This window comes from Pongo pygmaeus, chromosome 8, assembly GCF_028885625.2.
Source record: "Pongo pygmaeus isolate AG05252 chromosome 8, NHGRI_mPonPyg2-v2.0_pri, whole genome shotgun sequence".
In the NCBI taxonomy this organism is placed as follows: Eukaryota; Metazoa; Chordata; class Mammalia; order Primates; family Hominidae; genus Pongo; species Pongo pygmaeus.
The window spans coordinates 22,465,897-22,485,394 of NC_072381.2; the positions used below are offsets into that span (position 1 = coordinate 22,465,897).

At 41.7% G+C, this 19,498-nt stretch overlaps 2 protein-coding genes across 6 annotated transcripts; both read left to right on the forward strand.

The window, feature by feature from the left end:
• Positions 1 to 595: 595 nt before the first annotated feature.
• Positions 596 to 5,557, forward strand: COMMD3 (COMM domain containing 3). The gene is made up of 8 exons (XM_054437061.2): positions 596 to 1,801; positions 3,138 to 3,249; positions 3,359 to 3,422; positions 3,523 to 3,557; positions 3,905 to 3,965; positions 4,057 to 4,113; positions 4,210 to 4,269; positions 5,188 to 5,557. The coding sequence occupies exons 1-8, from the start codon at positions 1,663 to 1,665 to the stop codon at positions 5,245 to 5,247; spliced, it is 588 nt and encodes a 195-aa protein (XP_054293036.1). The 5' UTR covers positions 596 to 1,662; the 3' UTR covers positions 5,248 to 5,557.
• A 1,241-nt stretch (positions 5,558 to 6,798) lies between these two features.
• BMI1 (BMI1 proto-oncogene, polycomb ring finger) lies at positions 6,799 to 16,470 on the forward strand. Of its 5 annotated transcripts, none has more exons than XM_054437057.2 (10): positions 6,799 to 6,937; positions 11,657 to 11,787; positions 12,122 to 12,218; positions 12,818 to 12,873; positions 12,966 to 13,016; positions 13,174 to 13,282; positions 13,358 to 13,403; positions 13,826 to 13,924; positions 14,257 to 14,337; positions 14,422 to 16,470. In XM_054437057.2, the coding sequence occupies exons 2-10, from the start codon at positions 11,676 to 11,678 to the stop codon at positions 14,749 to 14,751; spliced, it is 981 nt and encodes a 326-aa protein (XP_054293032.1). In that variant the 5' UTR covers positions 6,799 to 6,937; positions 11,657 to 11,675; the 3' UTR covers positions 14,752 to 16,470. The 5 variants fall into 5 exon arrangements, with proteins under 5 accessions (XP_054293032.1, XP_054293031.1, XP_054293033.1 ...); XM_054437056.2 differs by lacking the exon at positions 6,799 to 6,937 and adding an exon at positions 7,233 to 7,411; XM_054437058.2 differs by lacking the exon at positions 6,799 to 6,937 and adding an exon at positions 10,846 to 10,948.
• The last annotated feature ends 3,028 nt before the right edge of the window (positions 16,471 to 19,498 follow it).

Below are 19,498 nucleotides of genomic sequence, written 5' to 3' on the forward strand. Positions count from 1 at the left end.
AATTCTATTAGAGTATTAATAATCAACGTTACACTAGGTCATAAAATACATGTGTAATAAACATAAGCTTGGGTGTTGTTAATATTGTTGAACATTTACACAACTCTGTCCTGACTATTTATTCTCTATGTAATCAGATATCATGAAGTTTTTCAACTGACATTTTACTACTGATGAGAAACAAATTAGGAAGAAGATGAGTGATGGGAAGAAAAGATGAACATGATTAATAGGTGCTTGTTTCATAAAGACTCTAGGGAGACTTTTAAATCCTTCACTGCTACTATATTCTCACCGAGTGAAGAGCCACTGCACGTGCCTTTTAAAGCTTTCAAAGGAGGGCTGAGTAGTTACTCAATCTGTTACTAACGCTGTTACTCCATTTGCATCCTGTTGTGAAATGAGGTACTCTTCATGTATTGGTGCCAAGGTAAATGTCAACTGTATCCATCAAAAATTTTTACAATAGACATCTAAGTTAGAAAAAGAAAATAATGTTTCACTTTGGGTCTAATGTTGCAAATAATCGCTCCTGAAGACTAAAACATCTTTGTTGTTTCACATCCCTTCCCTCCACCCCTCAAGAACTTGCATTTTTTAACTTTTCAAGTGCTTTTGATTAAAAATACCTAATCTACTTTGCTTCACGGGTTTTTTAAAGAATCATTCTTGTTCTCTAAACCAACTTCGTAGAAATATAGAGGAAGTTAAACTTTATACAGTATTTGAATCTTTAAAGGTATGAGCATCCTAAACAGTAACTCACTTCTCATAAAGATCTTGCCATTCCTAACTGTACTTTACTAAGGTAGCTGTTTAATAAAAACATATTTATGCAGATTCTATAGAGCAACTAAAACTGGACCCATAGATGTGGTTAGTAGCACAAAATGTGTATGGCAGTTGGCATTTATTTGCAGCGGTATATAAAATTGTTAATAATCCTGTCAAATCTGTTCATGAATAATTTATTAATCCGATTGCTGGAGTGCAGTGCCTACAGGAACTCTATGTATGCGTGCATGTGTACACACCCCCCATGCAGGAAGGACTCTACTGCCGTATTCCAGAAATGACAAAGAAAAAGTAAAAATAAGCAAGAATCACATAATTAGATGTCTTACAGTCTCATAAAAGGGCAGTGCTGCGAGGTTAAGCTGGTGAGCTAAAAAACAAACAAAACAAACAAAAAACCACAAAAACAAAATCCAGTTGCCTGAGATCGGAGCTCCCCGCAGGATTCGCGCAGAGCGAGGAGCGGGGAGGACGCCGTTTGCGGGAGGCGGAGGCCGGGATCCCGACACCGTCCGCAGTCTCCCCGGGGTCTCTCAGGGAACCGAGCTGGTGACCGTCCGAGGTAAGCGCCGAACCAAGGAGAAACCGCCGAGCGCGTCCACAAAGCGCCCGAGGCCGCCCTTCTCGCCAAGGCTCGGCAGCTCCCGCGGCCTGCGCTGGACAAGGAAGAGCTGGACGGAAACGGTGGGAGGCCGTAGGCGGCGGTTGGGGGCGCGGGACCCGCGCGCGGGCGCGGAGGCGAGCGGTGAGGCTCCGCAGCCCTCGCCGCCGCCAGCCGCCCCGAGCCGCGTGCGCGCGCGGCCGCATCAGCTGAGCGCGCTGCGCGTGTCACGTGGTGTGCGTGTCGAAGGTCACGGCGCGCTCACAATGGAGCTCTCGGAGTCTGTGCAGAAAGGCTTCCAGATGCTGGCGGATCCCGGCTCCTTCGACTCCAACGCCTTCACGCTTCTCCTCCGGGCGGCATTCCAGAGTCTGCTGGACGCCCAGGCGGACGAGGCCGTGTTAGGTAAGCCGCTCGGCTCGGCTCGGAGCTGGATCCGCCGGGGTGGAGGGGCGCTCGGAGAAGAGGAGCCGACGGAGCGAGAAGGGGAAAGCCCCGGGAAGAGGAAGTCTCCGGGCTTTGCCCTTCGCTCCGGACGGAGTGTTGGGGACGTGGCTCTGCTAGGACTCGGAGCAGATCCTGAGCATTGTTTTGGCCCACTTGGCACCTGCATAGAGCCAACTCCACGTTCCTGGCCCGGTTTCCCTCCCAGTCTCTTTGTTCTTTTGTAAAGCCGGTGTTCAAGTCTTGTTTGTGGCCTAAACATCTAAGGTGTTTAGCCTTGTCTGAGGCTGCGGCTGTTTTGACAGTTGGACTTCATCTGGGGAGCTCCCTGCAATTCAAGCTTCCAGGGCTAGGCTAGGAAAGGTTTAAAAGGATCTGTTTCCGAAGTAATTACTAGGTCAGATAGTGTTGACATTTGCCAACTTAGAGCATACCTCAAGTTGCTGTGATCACTCCAGCGCTCTAGTTCTGCATGTTTTACACAGGTTCTACGCCTAGAACCTTAAACTATGATGCACAATACTTTGTTCCGCCCCAGTTACCAGGATGCGAGTGTCTTTTAAGCGATCCGGTCAATGACTGCGGAGGTGCAGTGTCAGTATGGATTGAAGACATATTTTAAGACAGATCGCTTTTAGATGATTTTCTTAAATATAAATATCCCAACAATTCAAATTTTTGTTTTTTTTTTCTGTAGTTTCATGAACTAAACACTTGTACAAAAGGTATGAAAGTGGAAGTTCTTAAACGAAAATAGTAACCACCACCTGGGTTAATCTCAAAAAAAAAAAAAAAAGATGACTGTCAAACCCTGAAAGTACTAATATAATTTTGAAATTTGTATCTTATATTCTGAACTCATGCCCTACCTTCTACCCCCTTGATGTATGGTTCATGGAGCCAGTTACCCTAAACTCATCATTTTTAGGATGGAAGTTTATTCTAAAATTGACATCATGTAAAATATTTATCTTGTTTTTCCTTTGAATTTACTCCAGTGTTAGAATGACCATTGCATTGTTATATTTTCTTTGGGGGCTATAATATTTTTTAATAGTAAAAATATTAAGGCAAAATAAGTTAATTGAAGCTAGTAATAGTAGAGTTCTTGTTGTGTTCTTTTTATTGTTTTTCACTTGACCTTGTTGCTCATCTCATTTACTTATAATTGACTGTCCTTATAGTTGAATTTTTTAAATCTTGTTAAAGGGTTTTTAAACCCAAATTAAAATATCCTTTTTAGGAACATGACTATAATTTATTATCATAGGCATCACTGGAAGTTAATTTATTTTAGATCATCCAGACTTGAAACATATCGACCCAGTGGTTTTAAAACATTGTCATGCAGCAGCTGCAACTTACATACTAGAGGCAGGAAAGCACCGAGCTGACAAGTCAACTCTAAGGTACAGGATTTATTTAAATATCCATTTATTTTCAAATACTACTTTAATGATTTCAATTTCAGTTTTAAAAATGGAGACAGAACTTTGGCTTTTCTTTTCTTTCTTCTAGCACTTATCTAGAAGACTGTAAATTTGACAGAGAGCGAATAGAACTGTTTTGCACGGAATATCAGGTTACTTAAAATTTTTAATTAACAGTACTATTTTTCTATTACTTTGTTTGTAAAGATCTGTTTTTTTTTTCTTCTTTCTTTCTTTCTTTTTCCTCTCCAGAATAATAAGAATTCCCTAGAAATCCTACTGGGAAGGTAGGTACTGTATAAGGTGTCAAGCTGAGGCACTTTTCACTTGCAGGTATGAATGGAGAGTGTTGGTGTGAAACAAGATCTTCGGGATCTTGACCCAAAGAAAAGGAGCCAAAGGGCATGTCAAACAATTGAAGTTAAGCTAATGTTTTTAAAGATAGTTTATTGAGATGATTTTGAAATGCTCCTTTACCATTCAGAATTTAAAAATAAAGTTTAACAATGGTTTAAATTCAGAATGGATTAAAATGGAGTTGGGGGTGGAAAGTAGAGCCATTCTTAGTAAATAATAAATAACTGAAAAGTTCTTTTGAGAAGACTATGTACAAAGTTATCATTGCATCTTTCAGTATAGGCAGATCGCTCCCTCATATAACGGATGTTTCTTGGCGCTTGGAATATCAGATAAAGGTATAGTTTAAGAAACTTCTCTAGGGGGGATTTAGGGAACTTCTTAAAACCTAGAGTTAAAAGCTGTTACGTGTTTGTTGTGTTATTTTAGACCAATCAACTTCATAGGATGTACAGACCTGCATATTTGGTGACCTTAAGTGTACAGGTATTTATAGATAAGTCTTATCCAGTAATGAAATTTATAATTTTATTGATTTAAATAAACAGCGTTTTTTGTTGCGTGTGTTTTTTCCTGCCCTAGAACACTGATTCCCCATCCTATCCAGAGATTAGTTTTAGTTGCAGCATGGAACAATTACAGGTACAGTATTAGGATCTATAAATATGCCTGTCTTTTTATAAATGTTTACTTGAGAGTTATACTCTTGGAAAGTTCAAAAGAAAATTAACCATTTGTCAGCAGATAATGAAGATTGGTTAAGGATTTAATGTGAAAGGGGCATCAAAAGTAGTATTTTAAGATAGGCTTCACTTGAAATTAAGATGTTATTAATAGAGAATTGGTCTGTATTTGCTGTTCTTGCTGATTAAAATAAACTTCTGTAGTGTTTAGTGTAAATTTCTTCTATTCATGATGAGTTTGATCCAATAAGATAAAGCAAAATTAAGAGCATGGCTTTGAAAATGTCTTTGCTTTCAGAAATTGAATTAAACTGTCAGAACTGGATTTTGAAACTTTTTTAATGACTTTTTATAAAGGGGGAAGTATACATAACATTCTAAAACTGTTTATATTGCCCATTTAAGACTGGGGAAATTCAAAACTACATTTATTAGTGGATATGACAACGAATTTATTTCATAGCTTTTAAAAAATGAAGCTCATTACTGGAAATTTAAGTGAAATTGAATTTTTCAAAGGCATCTTCTGCAGAGTCGTTTTAATGTAACTATGAATCAAACTTTCAACTTTCAGAAAATGTGTATACAGCATAACCTTTGTTATATAACTTGAGAAAATTCAGATGTATCTGGGCGGTTAAGGATCCGGTTAGAAATCATGTTTCAGTGTGAGTGCAAATAACCGATTTGAACATGAGGTATTTCCGAGGAAACGCTTATTTCGCCCGATAGTAGTTTGTCAAAGGTTAAAATCTTGTTGAATTTTAAACTTGTTTGGAAGGTGTGTCCTGATTTATTTTCTTGCATCTTTCTTGAGCTTGGATACTTCTTTCCATGTTTTATCCTAAAAACGTGGTATTGTATACACGTCTTTTAGGACTTGGTGGGGAAACTTAAAGATGCTTCGAAAAGCCTGGAAAGAGCAACTCAGTTGTAACTTGGGGAAGTTAACGATCCGCCCGAGTGCAGAGGAAAACCAGAGACGCCTTGCCTTCAGCTGAACCACCGTTTGTGCGAGCTGGATGTCCTTTTCAGTAGAAAAGAATTTTCCTTTTGAATTTATACCATTCATCAATTTTGACACTTTAAAAACATGTGTGAAAGGGTTAAGAGGGAAAGATACTGCCCAAGTATTTGAATCGTTTAGTAGTAACTGTCCATTTATCCTATTTTGATCTTTTTCAAGTCTTCTGAAAGGAAGTAGACAGTATTACACCCTGAATAAATAAGGTGGTGTTTTCCACAAAGAGTGATGATATTTTGTTTGGATCTGAGTTCGTGTGTTAATTATTACTTGGTGTGAAGCTAGATAGGAGTAGTGTGAACTTTTAACGATAGCCTTTTCTCAGGATTAAAGTTAAACACGGAGGAAACGATGCGATCTCCTGGGTCTGTCGCAGACCCCTGCTTCGGGACTCCGGGGGCCGGCGCGGGAGGCTACCCGGCCCGTTACCTGCGCCCGATGGCTCGCCCACAGCCCGACCGATCCCGGCCCGGCGCGGAGCCCCTGCCCGGAGCCAGCCGTCGCCCGCGCGCGCCCCGCCTCGGCCGCCCGCGGGCGGGGAAGAGGCCGGCGCGGCCGCGGGCTGGCGGGCAGGGGCGGGCGCTGTTGTTTCCGCGAGCCCAACTCGGGCGCAGGTTCCGCGCCGCGGCGCCGGAGCCTGGGCCGCAGCCCGCGGGGCCGGCCGGGGGGCGGCGGCCGGGGGACGTATGCGCCCCGGGAGGAGGCGGGTGGCCGGGAGAAAGAAAGAACGGGGGGCGGGGTGGGCTGCGCGGCGTGCGGGGCCGGAGCGGCGGCCGCGCGGAGCAGGGCGGCGCGTGTGGCGCTGTGGAGAAATGTCTCCGCCGCCGCGGCGCGGGGCGAGGGAGGGGGCCGGGCGCGCGGCGCGGAGGGGAGGGGGCGGCCACGGGCCTGACTACACCGACACTAATTCCCAGGCCGCCCTTAAGGAATGAGGGGAGCACGTGACCCGCTGGGGGGGCGGCGGGGGGAGGGGGCGGGCGGACTCCGAGCCATTTTGGAGCCGGTGTCAGTTTCCACTCTGCCTTCAGCGGTGCATTTTTTTCCACCCTCCCCTCCCCCTCCTCCCCTCCCCCCGCTCGCACGCACACACACGGCGCCCCCCGCCCGCCCGCCTCCCCCACAGCAACTATGAAATAATCGTAGTATGAGAGGCAGAGATCGGGGCGAGACAATGGGGATGTGGGCGCGGGAGCCCCGTTCCGGCTTAGCAGCACCTCCCAGCCCCGCAGAATAAAACCGATCGCGCCCCCTCCGCGCGCGCCCTCCCCCGAGTGCGGAGCGGGAGGAGGCGGCGGCGGCCGAGGAGGAGGAGGAGGAGGCCCCGGAGGAGGAGGCGTTGGAGGTCGAGGCGGAGGCGGAGGAGGAGGCCGAGGCGCCGGAGGAGGCCGAGGCGCCGGAGCAGGAGGAGGCCGGCCGGAGGCGGCATGAGGCGAACGCGGCGGCCGCGGCTGCTCGGGGCCGCGCTGGTTGCCCATTGACAGCGGCGTCTGCAGCTCGCTTCAAGATGGCCGCTTGGCTCGCATTCATTTTCTGCTGAACGACTTTTAACTTTCATTGTCTTTTCCGCCCGCTTCGATCGCCTCGCGCCGGCTGCTCTTTCCGGGTACGTAGGAGGCGAGGCGCCCCCGGGACGGGGCTGGGGGCCGGCGGGGGCCGCGCGGGGCTCGGGGCGGCCGCGGGTGGAAGGGGAGCCCCCCCCGCGCCCCGGCCGCGCCGCCGGGAGGGCGCTGACAGCGTGGGCGCCCGGCCCCGCGCCCCGCGCCGCCCGCCCCGCGCCCGCCGGCCCCGCGCGCCGCCCGCCCCGCGCCCGCGAGCGCGCGCCCGCCGCCGCCCGCCGACTCCCGCGGCGCCGGGACCGACCCGCAGCCCGCGCCGCGCCGCCGCCGCCAGCAGGGCTCGGCGCCGCTCCAGCCGCCGCCGCCCGCTCAGCCCCGGCGCGCCGCGCGCGGCCCCACGTTTTAGTTCCCCGCTCCCCCGGGCGCCCCTCCGCACCCTCGCGACGCACATGGCCCCCGAGAGGAGCACTGGTATTTCCAGCCTCGGCGGCTCTCCCGGCCGCAGCGCCCTTTGTTGAGAGGTAGATTTGGATGAAACGGGGACGGGTTCCTGAAATCGGGAGCTGCTTGGGTCAAGTGGCTTACCTCCTCTCCCGAAGAAAGGGCTCTGGAGGGGCTCCAGCAGCCAGAGAACGCCCCCATTTTATAGGGACGGGTTGCGTGGGGGGCGGCCATCCCGTCAAGGTGGGTGTTAAGCTGGAGAGAGCCCCGACAAAAATGTTATTAACTTAAGTTGGGGGGACACTTGTGTGAGATTGGATGGCTGGTAAGATGGCGGTTCCCAGTTGTTTCCAAGGTCTCCTGCATTTGTGTTTAAAATGCTAAAGTTTTCAAGGTGGTGTGTGTTGGGAGTCTTGGATAAGTGCTCTGAACATCACTTGGGAGGTGCTCCCTGGGAAGTGGGCATTTCAAATTTGGAGCTTTTTGTGGAGTGAAGATGGTGACTGGACGTTAGCTTTGCTGGAGGCTTGCTTTCTCACTACTTCTTTTTCTCCTTTTTCTTTTTTCCCCTTTTGGAGACTGCAACTTTTCTTTCGACTTCTACTAAGGGATGCACTCAGCATCATGACTCCAGTCCACTGTCTTTTACAGGTTTTGCTAAATGTCAGCATAGGTCATTTGGCAAAGGGATGCTTTGGAAGGGAGCACTAAAAGTTAATTGTATATGTTTACGCAGTCACTTGGGCTTGACAGTGATATGGCATGATCTTTTTCCCAGAGATTTACAGTTAATAATTGGAAGTAAACAAGCAGAGAGACTTTGATCATTACCAATTGCAATAAAAGGATTTAGTGGGCTTTAGTGGTCACGGTTCAATATATGAAAGAGAAGCATGTATTAACCCCTTCCCTTAATGTGGGCAAAATTCCGAGCATATTTATCCAAATGCAAGTGTAGGTTGGTGGTGTGTACAACGTTATGAGTAGTTCAACCTATATTTTATAGGAACCTTAACTCCCATGTTCTGGAAACACATTGTAAGCTACACTAAACAGTTGATACTTAAGGATGCAAATTATTGACAGTATATAACAAGTTATGAGACTCTATATGTTAACATTTGAGTTTTAAGTAGACCAATCAGAAATCCCTGGGGTTGATTTTATAAACAAAATTATAATTTTTTAGATTTGAGTTAATTCCATACATCTACCCCAAAGTGTAGTCAGAAGTGTTTGAAATAACCTACTTGTGTGAGTCTTATGCCTAGTAAAAGTATCTTTAAAGCCATATACAAGTCACTGTGTATGCATGTATACACATAAAGCTTTTGTAAGAAAATTAAGCATTTAATTGTACATGATAAATCCATTAATACTCTATCACTAACTTCTTGGATGTATGTTAAGTGTGCAGATAGGCTTTCTCCCCAGGAGTCAAATTAACCCCAACTTTACCCATGCTTATGTTGGGCTGTGAACCCCAACTGGGGCTATGGAGTTCATTTGCATTTCTTAGATTGCAGTAGGCAAGCTGGTGGTTAACATAAGAACTTGCTTCTGTTTTCCTTCATTTTGACATTCCTGGTGTTAGGCCTCCACCTAAAAGCTGACAGCCCCAACTGAGTGTGTTACAATGGCAAGTTTTAACGGTTGAGTATTTTTACCATAATATGTTTGGTGCATTTTTGTTTGCTTAACTGGCAGTTTCTGGGTGGGAACCTGGAAGGTTTTCACTTCTGAGGTGGAAGAGATTGTTTCTCAAATCTTATCAAGCACTTAAAACACTTTGGAAGTCTTCATTAGGTTGCCACTACTTTCAAAGGGCATAAAAACATAAAGAACTGATTTTTATATAAGTAACAGTGGTATTTATTAGCATTATAAATGGTCCCAGGATTGTGGCCAAATTCTTCTGAACTGAGGTAGAGGAATTGTGTGAATTAAGACTTAAGATGAATTTGAAAGATTTTTGGTCAAGTACATGTGACTTAAATGCTCAAAGCCAACTGGTAGATAACCCTCCACTGAGGTTTGATTGTTCTCCTTGTTAATACTTGTCTTTGTGTGGTGTTGGTTTTCTGCAAGGTAGAGAAGAAATAAAGGCAGCTATTTTTATTGGAGCCCCTTCATGAACTTCGTGATCGGTGGTTTTTTAGTGCAGTATGCTTTCACAGGCAAACAGAAATATCACCTTGCTATCTTTCTAGGAAAGATCCTATGGTTTCACAAGGAGAATTTTCTTTAAGCACCAAGAAGGCTGTTCTTTAATTTACCAAGTATAATTTGATTTAAATATTGCTACTCTTTAGGGTCATTGCTCTGCCTACAACTCCTCTGTGCCCCGCTTAGATTTATGTTAACATGTTGACAATATTCTCCAAAACAAGTAATCCAGAGATAACTGAGGAGTCACACAAGAAGTTTTCTGGTAGAGGTCACCAGTTGCCACTGTGGTCACTTTCATAAGAGAGGCTTTGTTTTGTTTTACCATTTTCTAGAGGTTAGCTCTTAATTTCAGCCATTGAGCTGTGTTGATTGGTGTTTCCCTTTACTGCATTAATACACCTTAGGAATTAAAACCGCAGGTACATCTTACTGCAAGTTTCAAAAGGTCCTGGATTTCCATTCAAGGAAGATTTGAGAATGTACTTCAGTGAGGTCTGAAAGCTTAGTCTTATATCAGGTTCTGAAATGAATGAAGGAGGGGGGTTGAAGTTTATTTTTTAAGAATACTACACGAAGTAATTGACTTCCCTGACTGTCGGCTGGTGTATTGTTGCTGACAGTTCCCCATTGTGACTTTCCTGTAATAGAGATATCTGTTGGGAATATCATTTTATCGTATGGGAGGTTTTACATTTGTTTTTTTCTCCTGTCGCTGCTCTGGGTTGACAAGCTGTTGATTTAGCGTTGGAAATGGGCTGGTCACATGGTTCTGTACATATTGTCACTATTGTACCGATTAAAGTACTTTTTCTTGCCCCCAGCATAGTTTGTTCAAATAAAACACTAGGCTTTGCCCTCTCCTCCTCTTGTAAAACAGATTTCAGTTTTCAGCCTTTCCAAAACTTTGTATCGCTCATTTAATCTACAGGAGAGCGTCACATTAGAGAAGGAAGTTTTAAAGAGGTTCGGTTCAATAAACATCTCTGCAATTTGAGCCCTGACGGTTTCGGGCTAAGTGCACAGTTGGCAATTCTCAAAAAATCCCTTCGTGAAATTTCTGACCGAGTGATTGCAGACAGGACAGACCGAGAGAGTCGAGATCTGAAACCAGCTCTACGCACCAAGTCGACGTGGAAAGAGGCCCCCGGAGTGTCCGAAATGGCCGGGAGTGCGGTTTGCATTTTCCTTTCGCGGGCGCTGCCGCAGGCTCCGGGGTCCCCGCCGCCCAGGACTTGGTCCCCGATCCCCGCTCCCCAGCGCCGTGGCCTCGTGGGGCTGCCCCGCCCCCCCGGCGTCGCCGCACCCACCCCGCCCCCGCGCCGGCCCCGCCCCCGCGGCGCGCCGCCCCTCCCCCGCCCGCCCGCCCGCCCGCCGCCCCGCACGCCCGCCGAGGCTCGGGGCTCGGGCCGGGCTCCGCGCGGAGTTGCAGCGGTGGCCGGATGCCAAGTGTAAGTGTAAGTTGCTATGGAAACCCCGACCGAGGCGAGTTCCGAATCCGGAGCGAGACGGAGCCCCGGGCGCCGCCGGATCCGCCCCTCGCATCCCGGCCCCCGGGCGTCCGCCGCGCTCAGGCCCCGGCCCAGGCCGACTGGAGGTGCTCCTCCTGCGGCCCCAGCACCCGGCTCCGGAAATGCCAGGGATGCAGGGAGGGCAGAATTGTTTTCCCTGCGCGTCGCGTAAAAACGTGCCAGGTTCTGCTTGCTGGAACCGTCTAAAACAACCGGAACCCCGGATTTTCGCTTGCAGATTCTTGAGGAAGTTTTATAATAAATTCGGAGACCTGGAACAAGCCCTAGTGGTTGGTAAATATCCGCGGGGATTGTGTGGCGTCTGCAGCAGCCTTGGGGCTGCTGGGCTGGAGGACAAATGGAAGAAAGAGACCCTAATACGCTCAGCTCCCAGCCCCCACCCCAGACTTTCTTCTTCCTACAGGAATGATCTGAGAGACCAGAAGTAATGTTAGTTGGATCCTTTTGCATCAGTTTGGTAGAACTGATTCCGATCTGATGAGTAAATTCCTTCTGTAGAAACGTTGGGACAGCCCAGCTGTACAGTGTTAAATGAGTTTTATAAATTCATTGTTTCAGGGTTTGTGATTACTAGATGATCTCCATTCTTGTTCTGTGAATTATGGCCATTATTTCTGTATCTTGCAGGATTTTTTATCAAGCAGAAATGCATCGAACAACGAGAATCAAGATCACTGAGCTAAATCCCCACCTGATGTGTGTGCTTTGTGGAGGGTACTTCATTGATGCCACAACCATAATAGAATGTCTACATTCCTGTAAGTACCGAGCTTTAGCTCTCTTTTGTATCATGCGTATTTCACAGTTCGACCTGGAATTTGAAAACTATTAATGATTCCTGCAATCTGTGGGAATGTTGGTACAAAGTGGTGAAATCATTTTCTTCTCTTGCATTTAATGACTTTTTGTTAATATGTATTGATTGTATTACAAGCATGCAATGTATGTGTTCTCAGGATATGGATTAGCTGATTTAGTTGGGAATGCCTTTCGGCATTTACCATCTTGTTTCTACTAGTTCTGGGTTTCTAACACCAATGCTTTATCCACTCATTTCTAAACATAAAAAAACTTCACATGTTCTACTTCTAGTCTGTAAAACGTGTATTGTTCGTTACCTGGAGACCAGCAAGTATTGTCCTATTTGTGATGTCCAAGTTCACAAAACCAGACCACTACTGAATATAAGGTAGGAAACTGTTTAAATTCCTTGTTTGTAATTATTATTGGAGTTGTATAATTTACTGAAGGCTACCCTCTTTATTTCCTCACAGAAAATTTACTCTTGAATACATAACTAATATGTGTGTGCTTTGTAGCCGTTTAATTTCTTGCCATATTAATGGTGACCAAATTTAGACAAAGTTTAGTAGTATTCAAGTGATTTTAAGATTTTTTTTTCCTAACTGTCCTTTAAAACTGAGTTAGTTCACCTTTTTTGCATTGCTTTATGGACTTCATGACAGGCAGGAATAAATATTTAAAAGGGCTTCCATTCCTCTTTATTTTCTATTCATATTAGCTAATTTAGTAACTTGAAAGGCACACTTCTCTTGACTGAGCAAATGTGAAGAATTTATTAGTGCATATAAAATATTTTTTTACTGATTTAAAAAGTGCTATATACAGAGAACTTTTATTCTCATAGTTTTTATCTTATCAATATAGTTATAGACAGCATCACAATCAAGTAAAATATTATAGCACAGAAAAAGACTATAGAAACTTATGAACATTTTAAATTCTTGCCATCTTAATTCATAGTTTTCTATTTTAATTATTTTTCAGGTCAGATAAAACGCTCCAAGATATTGTATACAAATTAGTTCCAGGGCTTTTCAAAAGTGAGTAACTTGCTTAGAAAATGAATTTAAAGAGATCATTCATTAGTTCTTTGTGTTATGCCAAATGTTTACATCTTTTTTTCCCCATTCAGATGAAATGAAGAGAAGAAGGGATTTTTATGCAGCTCATCCTTCTGCTGATGGTAAACCTTTTAGGGGAGGGAAGACATTTTATTTGGGGGGAGAGCTTATCTAGGAATTAAAATGTATTAAAACTGACTTTACCACTTCCATCCTCTTATATATAAAATTTATTAGGCATCTAATTTTTAAAAATTACATTTCACTATATTGTTATAGCTGCCAATGGCTCTAATGAAGATAGAGGAGAGGTTGCAGATGAAGATAAGAGAATTATAACTGATGATGAGATAATAAGCTTATCCATTGAATTCTTTGACCAGAACAGGTAAAATCTTTAGGCAATCTATTTTATGCTAATGTTTTATTAGATTGTTTCACTAATAAATTTTCTGTTTCTTAGATTGGATCGGAAAGTAAACAAAGACAAAGAGAAATCTAAGGAGGAGGTATGTTTCATGTTACAAAAACATAGAAGAAACATTGTTTGGATTCCAGAATTTACCAGGGATTGTGTTGCCCTTTAGAATATTCGGCTGTTAAATAGAAGAAAATGGTCATGTTTAATGTTTAAGAAAGCTCTACATGTGATATTTAATAATTAGAATTTATTTTATATATGATTGTTAGTCTTAACAAAATATTTTAAGTAGTTCACAGTTAATACTTTGGTATGCTTGAAGCTTCTTATATTAGGAATCTGTTCATTTAGTATTTGTAATGATAGTAAACTCAAAGTGTAATTAGTTGAGAGGTTGGTCACCTCCAATTTTGTTTGATACTAGTATCTTTTATATTCAAGCAATCAAATTGAAACTTTCTTCATATCTTAAAGTAACTGAAAAAGTTACTTTTCTAAATGTACTTTCAGGTGAATGATAAAAGATACTTACGATGCCCAGCAGCAATGACTGTGATGCACTTAAGAAAGTTTCTCAGAAGTAAAATGGACATACCTAATACTTTCCAGGTATCTACTTTTATATTCTTATTGCATTTTATATAGATTTTACAATTTTAATTACATTTTTCACTTTGGATTTTGAACCCAAAAAAGCAATAGGAAAAAAATGTAAAGTTAGTGCTAAAGTTGAAATTTATCTTAAAACATTTGGTATACATTCTCTTTTATGCTATGAAAACAAATCCCTTAACACTCTCTAGAAATAATTTTTTCCTCATTTGAAGTTTCAGAAGTTTGGAGAATATGTTTTTTAAAGCACTTTTGGATTATATTTAAATGACAAAAAATGTAGATTTACCTTTGTTCTTTTGTTACTTAATAAAAATATTTTTCACTAGATTGATGTCATGTATGAGGAGGAACCTTTAAAGGATTATTATACACTAATGGATATTGCCTACATTTATACCTGGAGAAGGGTAAGTAGCATATCTGTTGTTAGATTATGATGGTAAACTATATTTAAAGAATTAAGAGTAATTTTTTTCCTTTTAACTTTGTAGAATGGTCCACTTCCATTGAAATACAGAGTTCGACCTACTTGTAAAAGAATGAAGATCAGTCACCAGAGAGATGGACTGACAAATGCTGGAGAACTGGAAAGTGACTCTGGGAGTGACAAGGCCAACAGCCCAGCAGGAGGTATTCCCTCCACCTCTTCTTGTTTGCCTAGCCCCAGTACTCCAGTGCAGTCTCCTCATCCACAGTTTCCTCACATTTCCAGTACTATGAATGGAACCAGCAACAGCCCCAGCGGTAACCACCAATCTTCTTTTGCCAATAGACCTCGAAAATCATCAGTAAATGGGTCATCAGCAACTTCTTCTGGTTGATACCTGAGACTGTTAAGGAAAAAAATTTTAAACCCCTGATTTATATAGATATCTCCATGCCATTACAGCTTTATAGATGCTAATACATGTGACTATCGTCCAATTTGCTTTCTTTTGTAGTGACATTAAATTTGGCTATAAAAGATGGACTACATGTGATACTCCTATGGACGTTAATTGAAAAGAAAGATTGTTGTTATAAAGAATTGGTTTCTTGGAAAGCAGGCAAGACTTTTTCTCTGTGTTAGGAAAGATGGGAAATGGTTTCTGTAACCATTGTTTGGATTTGGAAATACTCTGCAGTGGACATAAGCATTGGGCCATAGTTTGTTAATCTCAACTAACGCCTACATTACATTCTCCTTGATTGTTCTTGTTATTATGCTGTTTTGTGAACCTGTAGAAAACAAGTGCTTTTTATCTTGAAATTCAACCAACGGAAAGAATATGCATAGAATAATGCATTCTATGTAGCCATGTCACTGTGAATAACAATTTCTTGCATATTTAGCCATTTTGATTCCTGTTTGATTTATACTTCTCTGTTGCTACGCAAAACCGATCAAAGAAAAGTGAACTTCAGTTTTACAATCTGTATGCCTAAAAGCGGGTACTACCGTTTATTTTACTGACTTGTTTAAATGATTCGCTTTTGTAAGAATCAGATGGCATTATGCTTGTTGTACAATGCCATATTGGTATATGACATAACAGGAAACAGTATTGTATGATATATTTATAAATGCTATAAAGAAATATTGTGTTTCATGCATTCAGAAATTATTGTTAAAGTTCTCCCAACTGGTTCGACCTTTGCAAATACCCATAACCTATGTTGAGCCTTGCTTACCAGCAAAGAATATTTTTAATGTGGATATCTAATTCTAAAGTCTGTTCCATTAGAAGCAATTGGCACATCTTTCTATACTTTATATACTTTTCTCCAATAATACAAGTTTACTTTAAAAATTGTTGCAGTAAAGAAAAACCTTTAACTGAGAAATATGGAAACAGCATGTTAATTTTCCATTGGCTATGATGGAATTAATGTTGTATTTTAAAAATGCATATTGATCACTGTAATTCTAAAACAATTTTTTAAATAAACCATCAGGTTGCTAAAAGAAGGCATTTTATCTAAAGTTATTTTAATAGGTGGTATAGTAGTAATTTCAAATTTAAGAGTTGCTTTTACGGTTAACAATGGAATATGCCTTCTCTGCTATGTCTGGAAATAGAAGCTATTTATTATGAGCTTCTACAGGTATTTTTAAATAGAGCAAGCATGTTGAATTTAAAATATGAATAACCCCACCCAACAATTTTCAGTTTGTTTTTTGCTTTGGTCGAACTTGGTGTGTGTTCATCACCCATCAGTTATTTGTGAGGGTGTTTATTCTATATGAATATTGTTTCATGTTTGTATGGGAAAATTGTAGCTAAACATTTCATTGTCCCCAGTCTGCAAAAGAAGCACAATTCTATTGCTTTGTCTTGCTTATAGTCATTAAATCATTACTTTTACATATATTGCTGTTACTTCTGCTTTCTTTAAAGATATAGTAAAGGATGTTTTATGAAGTCACAAGATACATATATTTTTATTTTGACCTAAATTTGTACAGTCCCATTGTAAGTGTTGTTTCTAATTATAGATGTAAAATGAAATTTCATTTGTAATTGGAAAAAATCCAATAAAAAGGATATTCATTTAGAAAATAGCTAAGATCTTTAATAAAAATTTGATATGAAAAGCACAATGTGCAGAAGTTTTGGAAACCCTACAGAGGATTACAACAGGTAAACGTTAAAGAGAATACATTGCTGACTTACAGTGATGTGGCTAAGAAGTACGTGCTTTGTTGTAAAATTGCCTGAAAGCCCATTGAAAGATGTATCTGTTTATTTACAGTCTTTGAAGTAAAAGTTACCAATGTTTGCCAATTTTGGTGAATTTAACTCATTTTCTAGGCTTAAGTTTTTCATGATGTTTAAGACAAAGAAAAGTTAATGGAAGTGTCAAGTGATATTTTTACCTTGGATGATCATTTGTATAAAGAATGAAAAAATATTTTTAAAAGGCTAAAAACTTTAAATGCTAGTGGACTGTCATTTGACTTACATAAAACCAAGTTATCAACATGGAATTCAAACTTTACGTCTCAATCTCTTTATGATGGATTTATTTTTGAAATTGCTTATTAATCAGATACTGCAGTTATGGCTTACTTAGCACTAACCATACGTGAAAATGTTTCCATTTATTTGAAAAATGATTTTTTTCTCCTACTCAATTAGAAAATGGCATAAGTTTAAAAGCATATTTCAGCCAAAATTTTTTCTATTAATGAAAGAAAGATTATAATGTTTTGTATTCTTAAATAAGCAGCTATTACAGTTTGACAATTAAGATTAAAAACCTTTGCTAAATTACCATGTTAGAAATTTTCAACCTTATGAAAACCCATATCAAAAGCTTTTAACTTTGTAACTTTTAGTAGTCAAAGCAGGGTACAGGAAAAGTCAGCTTTAAGTTTGACTTTTGCTTCTGAAAATATTCTAGAACACAAAGTTAGTGCTAACAAAATATTTCAGAGAAAATGCCTAAATTGATTTTACAGATTTTTAGCTTAAATGAAAAAAGAAAAATGAGGCTGGTTGCTGTTGTGTAAATAGTGATCTATCTTGCTTTACACATGCATACCATCTTACAAGTACTTTTTGCTTTTAAAATTGCCGGCCGTTAATTGCACTACATTGAAAAAACAACTGCCCTTCAGTTGTCTTAACCTGCCAACCATATTGCTATTTCCATATCCATACGTGATAATATTTGGACCTCTGGAGGGAACATGCAACAGGCAGAGTAAGCTGGTAGGAACTTTCCTTCATCCTTTCCTCTTTTCCGAATATTTTGAAGGTGCAGTTAATTTGTGAAGTCTTGTTAAACTCATTGTATAGGCCTATTAAGGTTTTGTTATGAAAACAATAGGAACTTAAATACCCATGTGAAATGCGCCTTGCATTGACCAACACGAAAGGAAGACGTTTGGTATTTTAAAATAGTTTATTTTATGGTATCTTTGGAGGGGATAGGATTTACTTTTAGAAACAATCTACATGTGGAATCCAGTCTCTTAAAATCCTGGGGTGAAGCAATTGTTAATTTTTCCATTTCTCTTTGTATTTTAAAGGTTTGATAAATGTTTTAGATCTTTTTCTTCCTAATACACGAGGAATGATAGTTGGAAATTCTGGTTTAGTTTAGTACTTAGTTGGAATGGAGGCCCCATAAGATTTTTAAAATACTTTGGCTGTTTTCCCCACACAGTCTTCATTGCATTTTATCCAAAACAAAAAGGTCTTGATCAAATTATATGAAAAACGACTAGACATCATTTTAGATCTGTGCTGCATCTACAGTATACTAATTAAAACCTTTCAAAAACCGTCTATGCCTTTAAGACACTATTGATGCAAAGATCACTGAACCCAGCTCCAACTTAAAGCTCTTGAGATACATCATTTCACTTGAGGATGTTTCTTCATGTACAAAATGAACACTAACACAGGTGATAATTTCTAAGGTTGCTCTAAAAAAAAATAGACTCCTCAAAAAAAAAAAAAAAAAAAAAAGCCCTTGAACTAAATTAGGAGCACAGACTTCAGAGCGACGAGACGAGTTCTTTACAAGGAATAGAAGGAGATATCCATATATTCCAGCCTTGCAGCGAATCAGATTTGCAAATACCCACCGCGAAGACCTTGAGCCAGCCCATCTCCCTGCAAATCTCAAGATCGCCCAGTTTTGATTATGAAAGTCTCCGAAAATGTTTACACAGTTGAGTGTTTCCTGTTTCCGCAGTTAATTTTTTTTAACGTTTTTTTCTTCTTTTGGTTCTTGAAACGGATTTCCTTTATTTGCACCAGTTTCTTTTTCTTAGTGTGCAATTTCTAGAGGTCTCACATGAAGAACTTCACTATCAACTCTGTCTTCATCAAGTCGACGACATCAGAAGTCATGTCATATTTATCACTGGAAAGGCTCCTCTGTAGGACTCTTGTGAGAAGTGTTCTGGAGAAGTTCAAGTGGAAAACTCATTCGGAAGTCGCTTTAGCCCTCCAAATAAATAGTAAGCGCTCAATAAAAACTTCCAACAAAGGAGTTAGAACTACTCTCATTCTTCTGCCCCTAGCCTTTAAAAATGTCCCTTCCGAGACTATCCGAAGTCACTTTCATAAATAGCAGGTGTTGTTCCCTACATTTCAGTAAAATGCTATTTCTTGCTCTGATTGTCGGGTCATCATGGAATGCAAACTACACCGTGGACGTGACTTCCACGTTGGTGCAGATTTGGAGATGTCCAACTCTCTGTCCTAAATTAGCCAGAACTCAAGTTGAGGCAAGAGACTTGGGAGGCTGCAGACCCAGGTGATAGGGAAGCGCGTCGGAAAGTGGGATGCCAGGAATGGGATGGTGGCCGAGACCGACACCGAGGTTAGTGCAGGTGGAGAAGTAGGTCCAGGAGCCCAAGTGACAGGTCCGGAGTCCTCAGGAGCGGAAGATCTTCCAACTAAGCCGGAGAGCGGGGCGCACCGCACGGCGTGGAGCATAAAGCCCGGGCGAGGGTGATTAGGGTTGGAAACTCCACTGCTTTCCAAAAAACAGGTTTATTAGGTTCTAGTGCCCGGTGGAAAGGGCACAGTACACCGGCCTGGGGGAAATCACCTGACTTCTCCTTTGGTA

Coding starts and splice junctions, on each gene's coding strand:
- COMMD3 (XM_054437061.2), top strand. CDS start 1,663: ATGGAGCTCTCGGAGTCTGTGCAGAAAGGCTTCCAGATGCTGGCGGAT. Junction 3,250..3,358: donor GCTGACAAGTCAACTCTAAG/GTACAGGATTTA, acceptor TCTTTCTTCTAG/CACTTATCTAGAAGACTGTA. Junction 3,966..4,056: donor GCTTGGAATATCAGATAAAG/GTATAGTTTAAG, acceptor GTGTTATTTTAG/ACCAATCAACTTCATAGGAT.
- BMI1 (XM_054437057.2), top strand. CDS start 11,676: ATGCATCGAACAACGAGAATCAAGATCACTGAGCTAAATCCCCACCTG. Junction 13,404..13,825: donor AAGAGAAATCTAAGGAGGAG/GTATGTTTCATG, acceptor ATGTACTTTCAG/GTGAATGATAAAAGATACTT. Junction 14,338..14,421: donor ACATTTATACCTGGAGAAGG/GTAAGTAGCATA, acceptor TTAACTTTGTAG/AATGGTCCACTTCCATTGAA.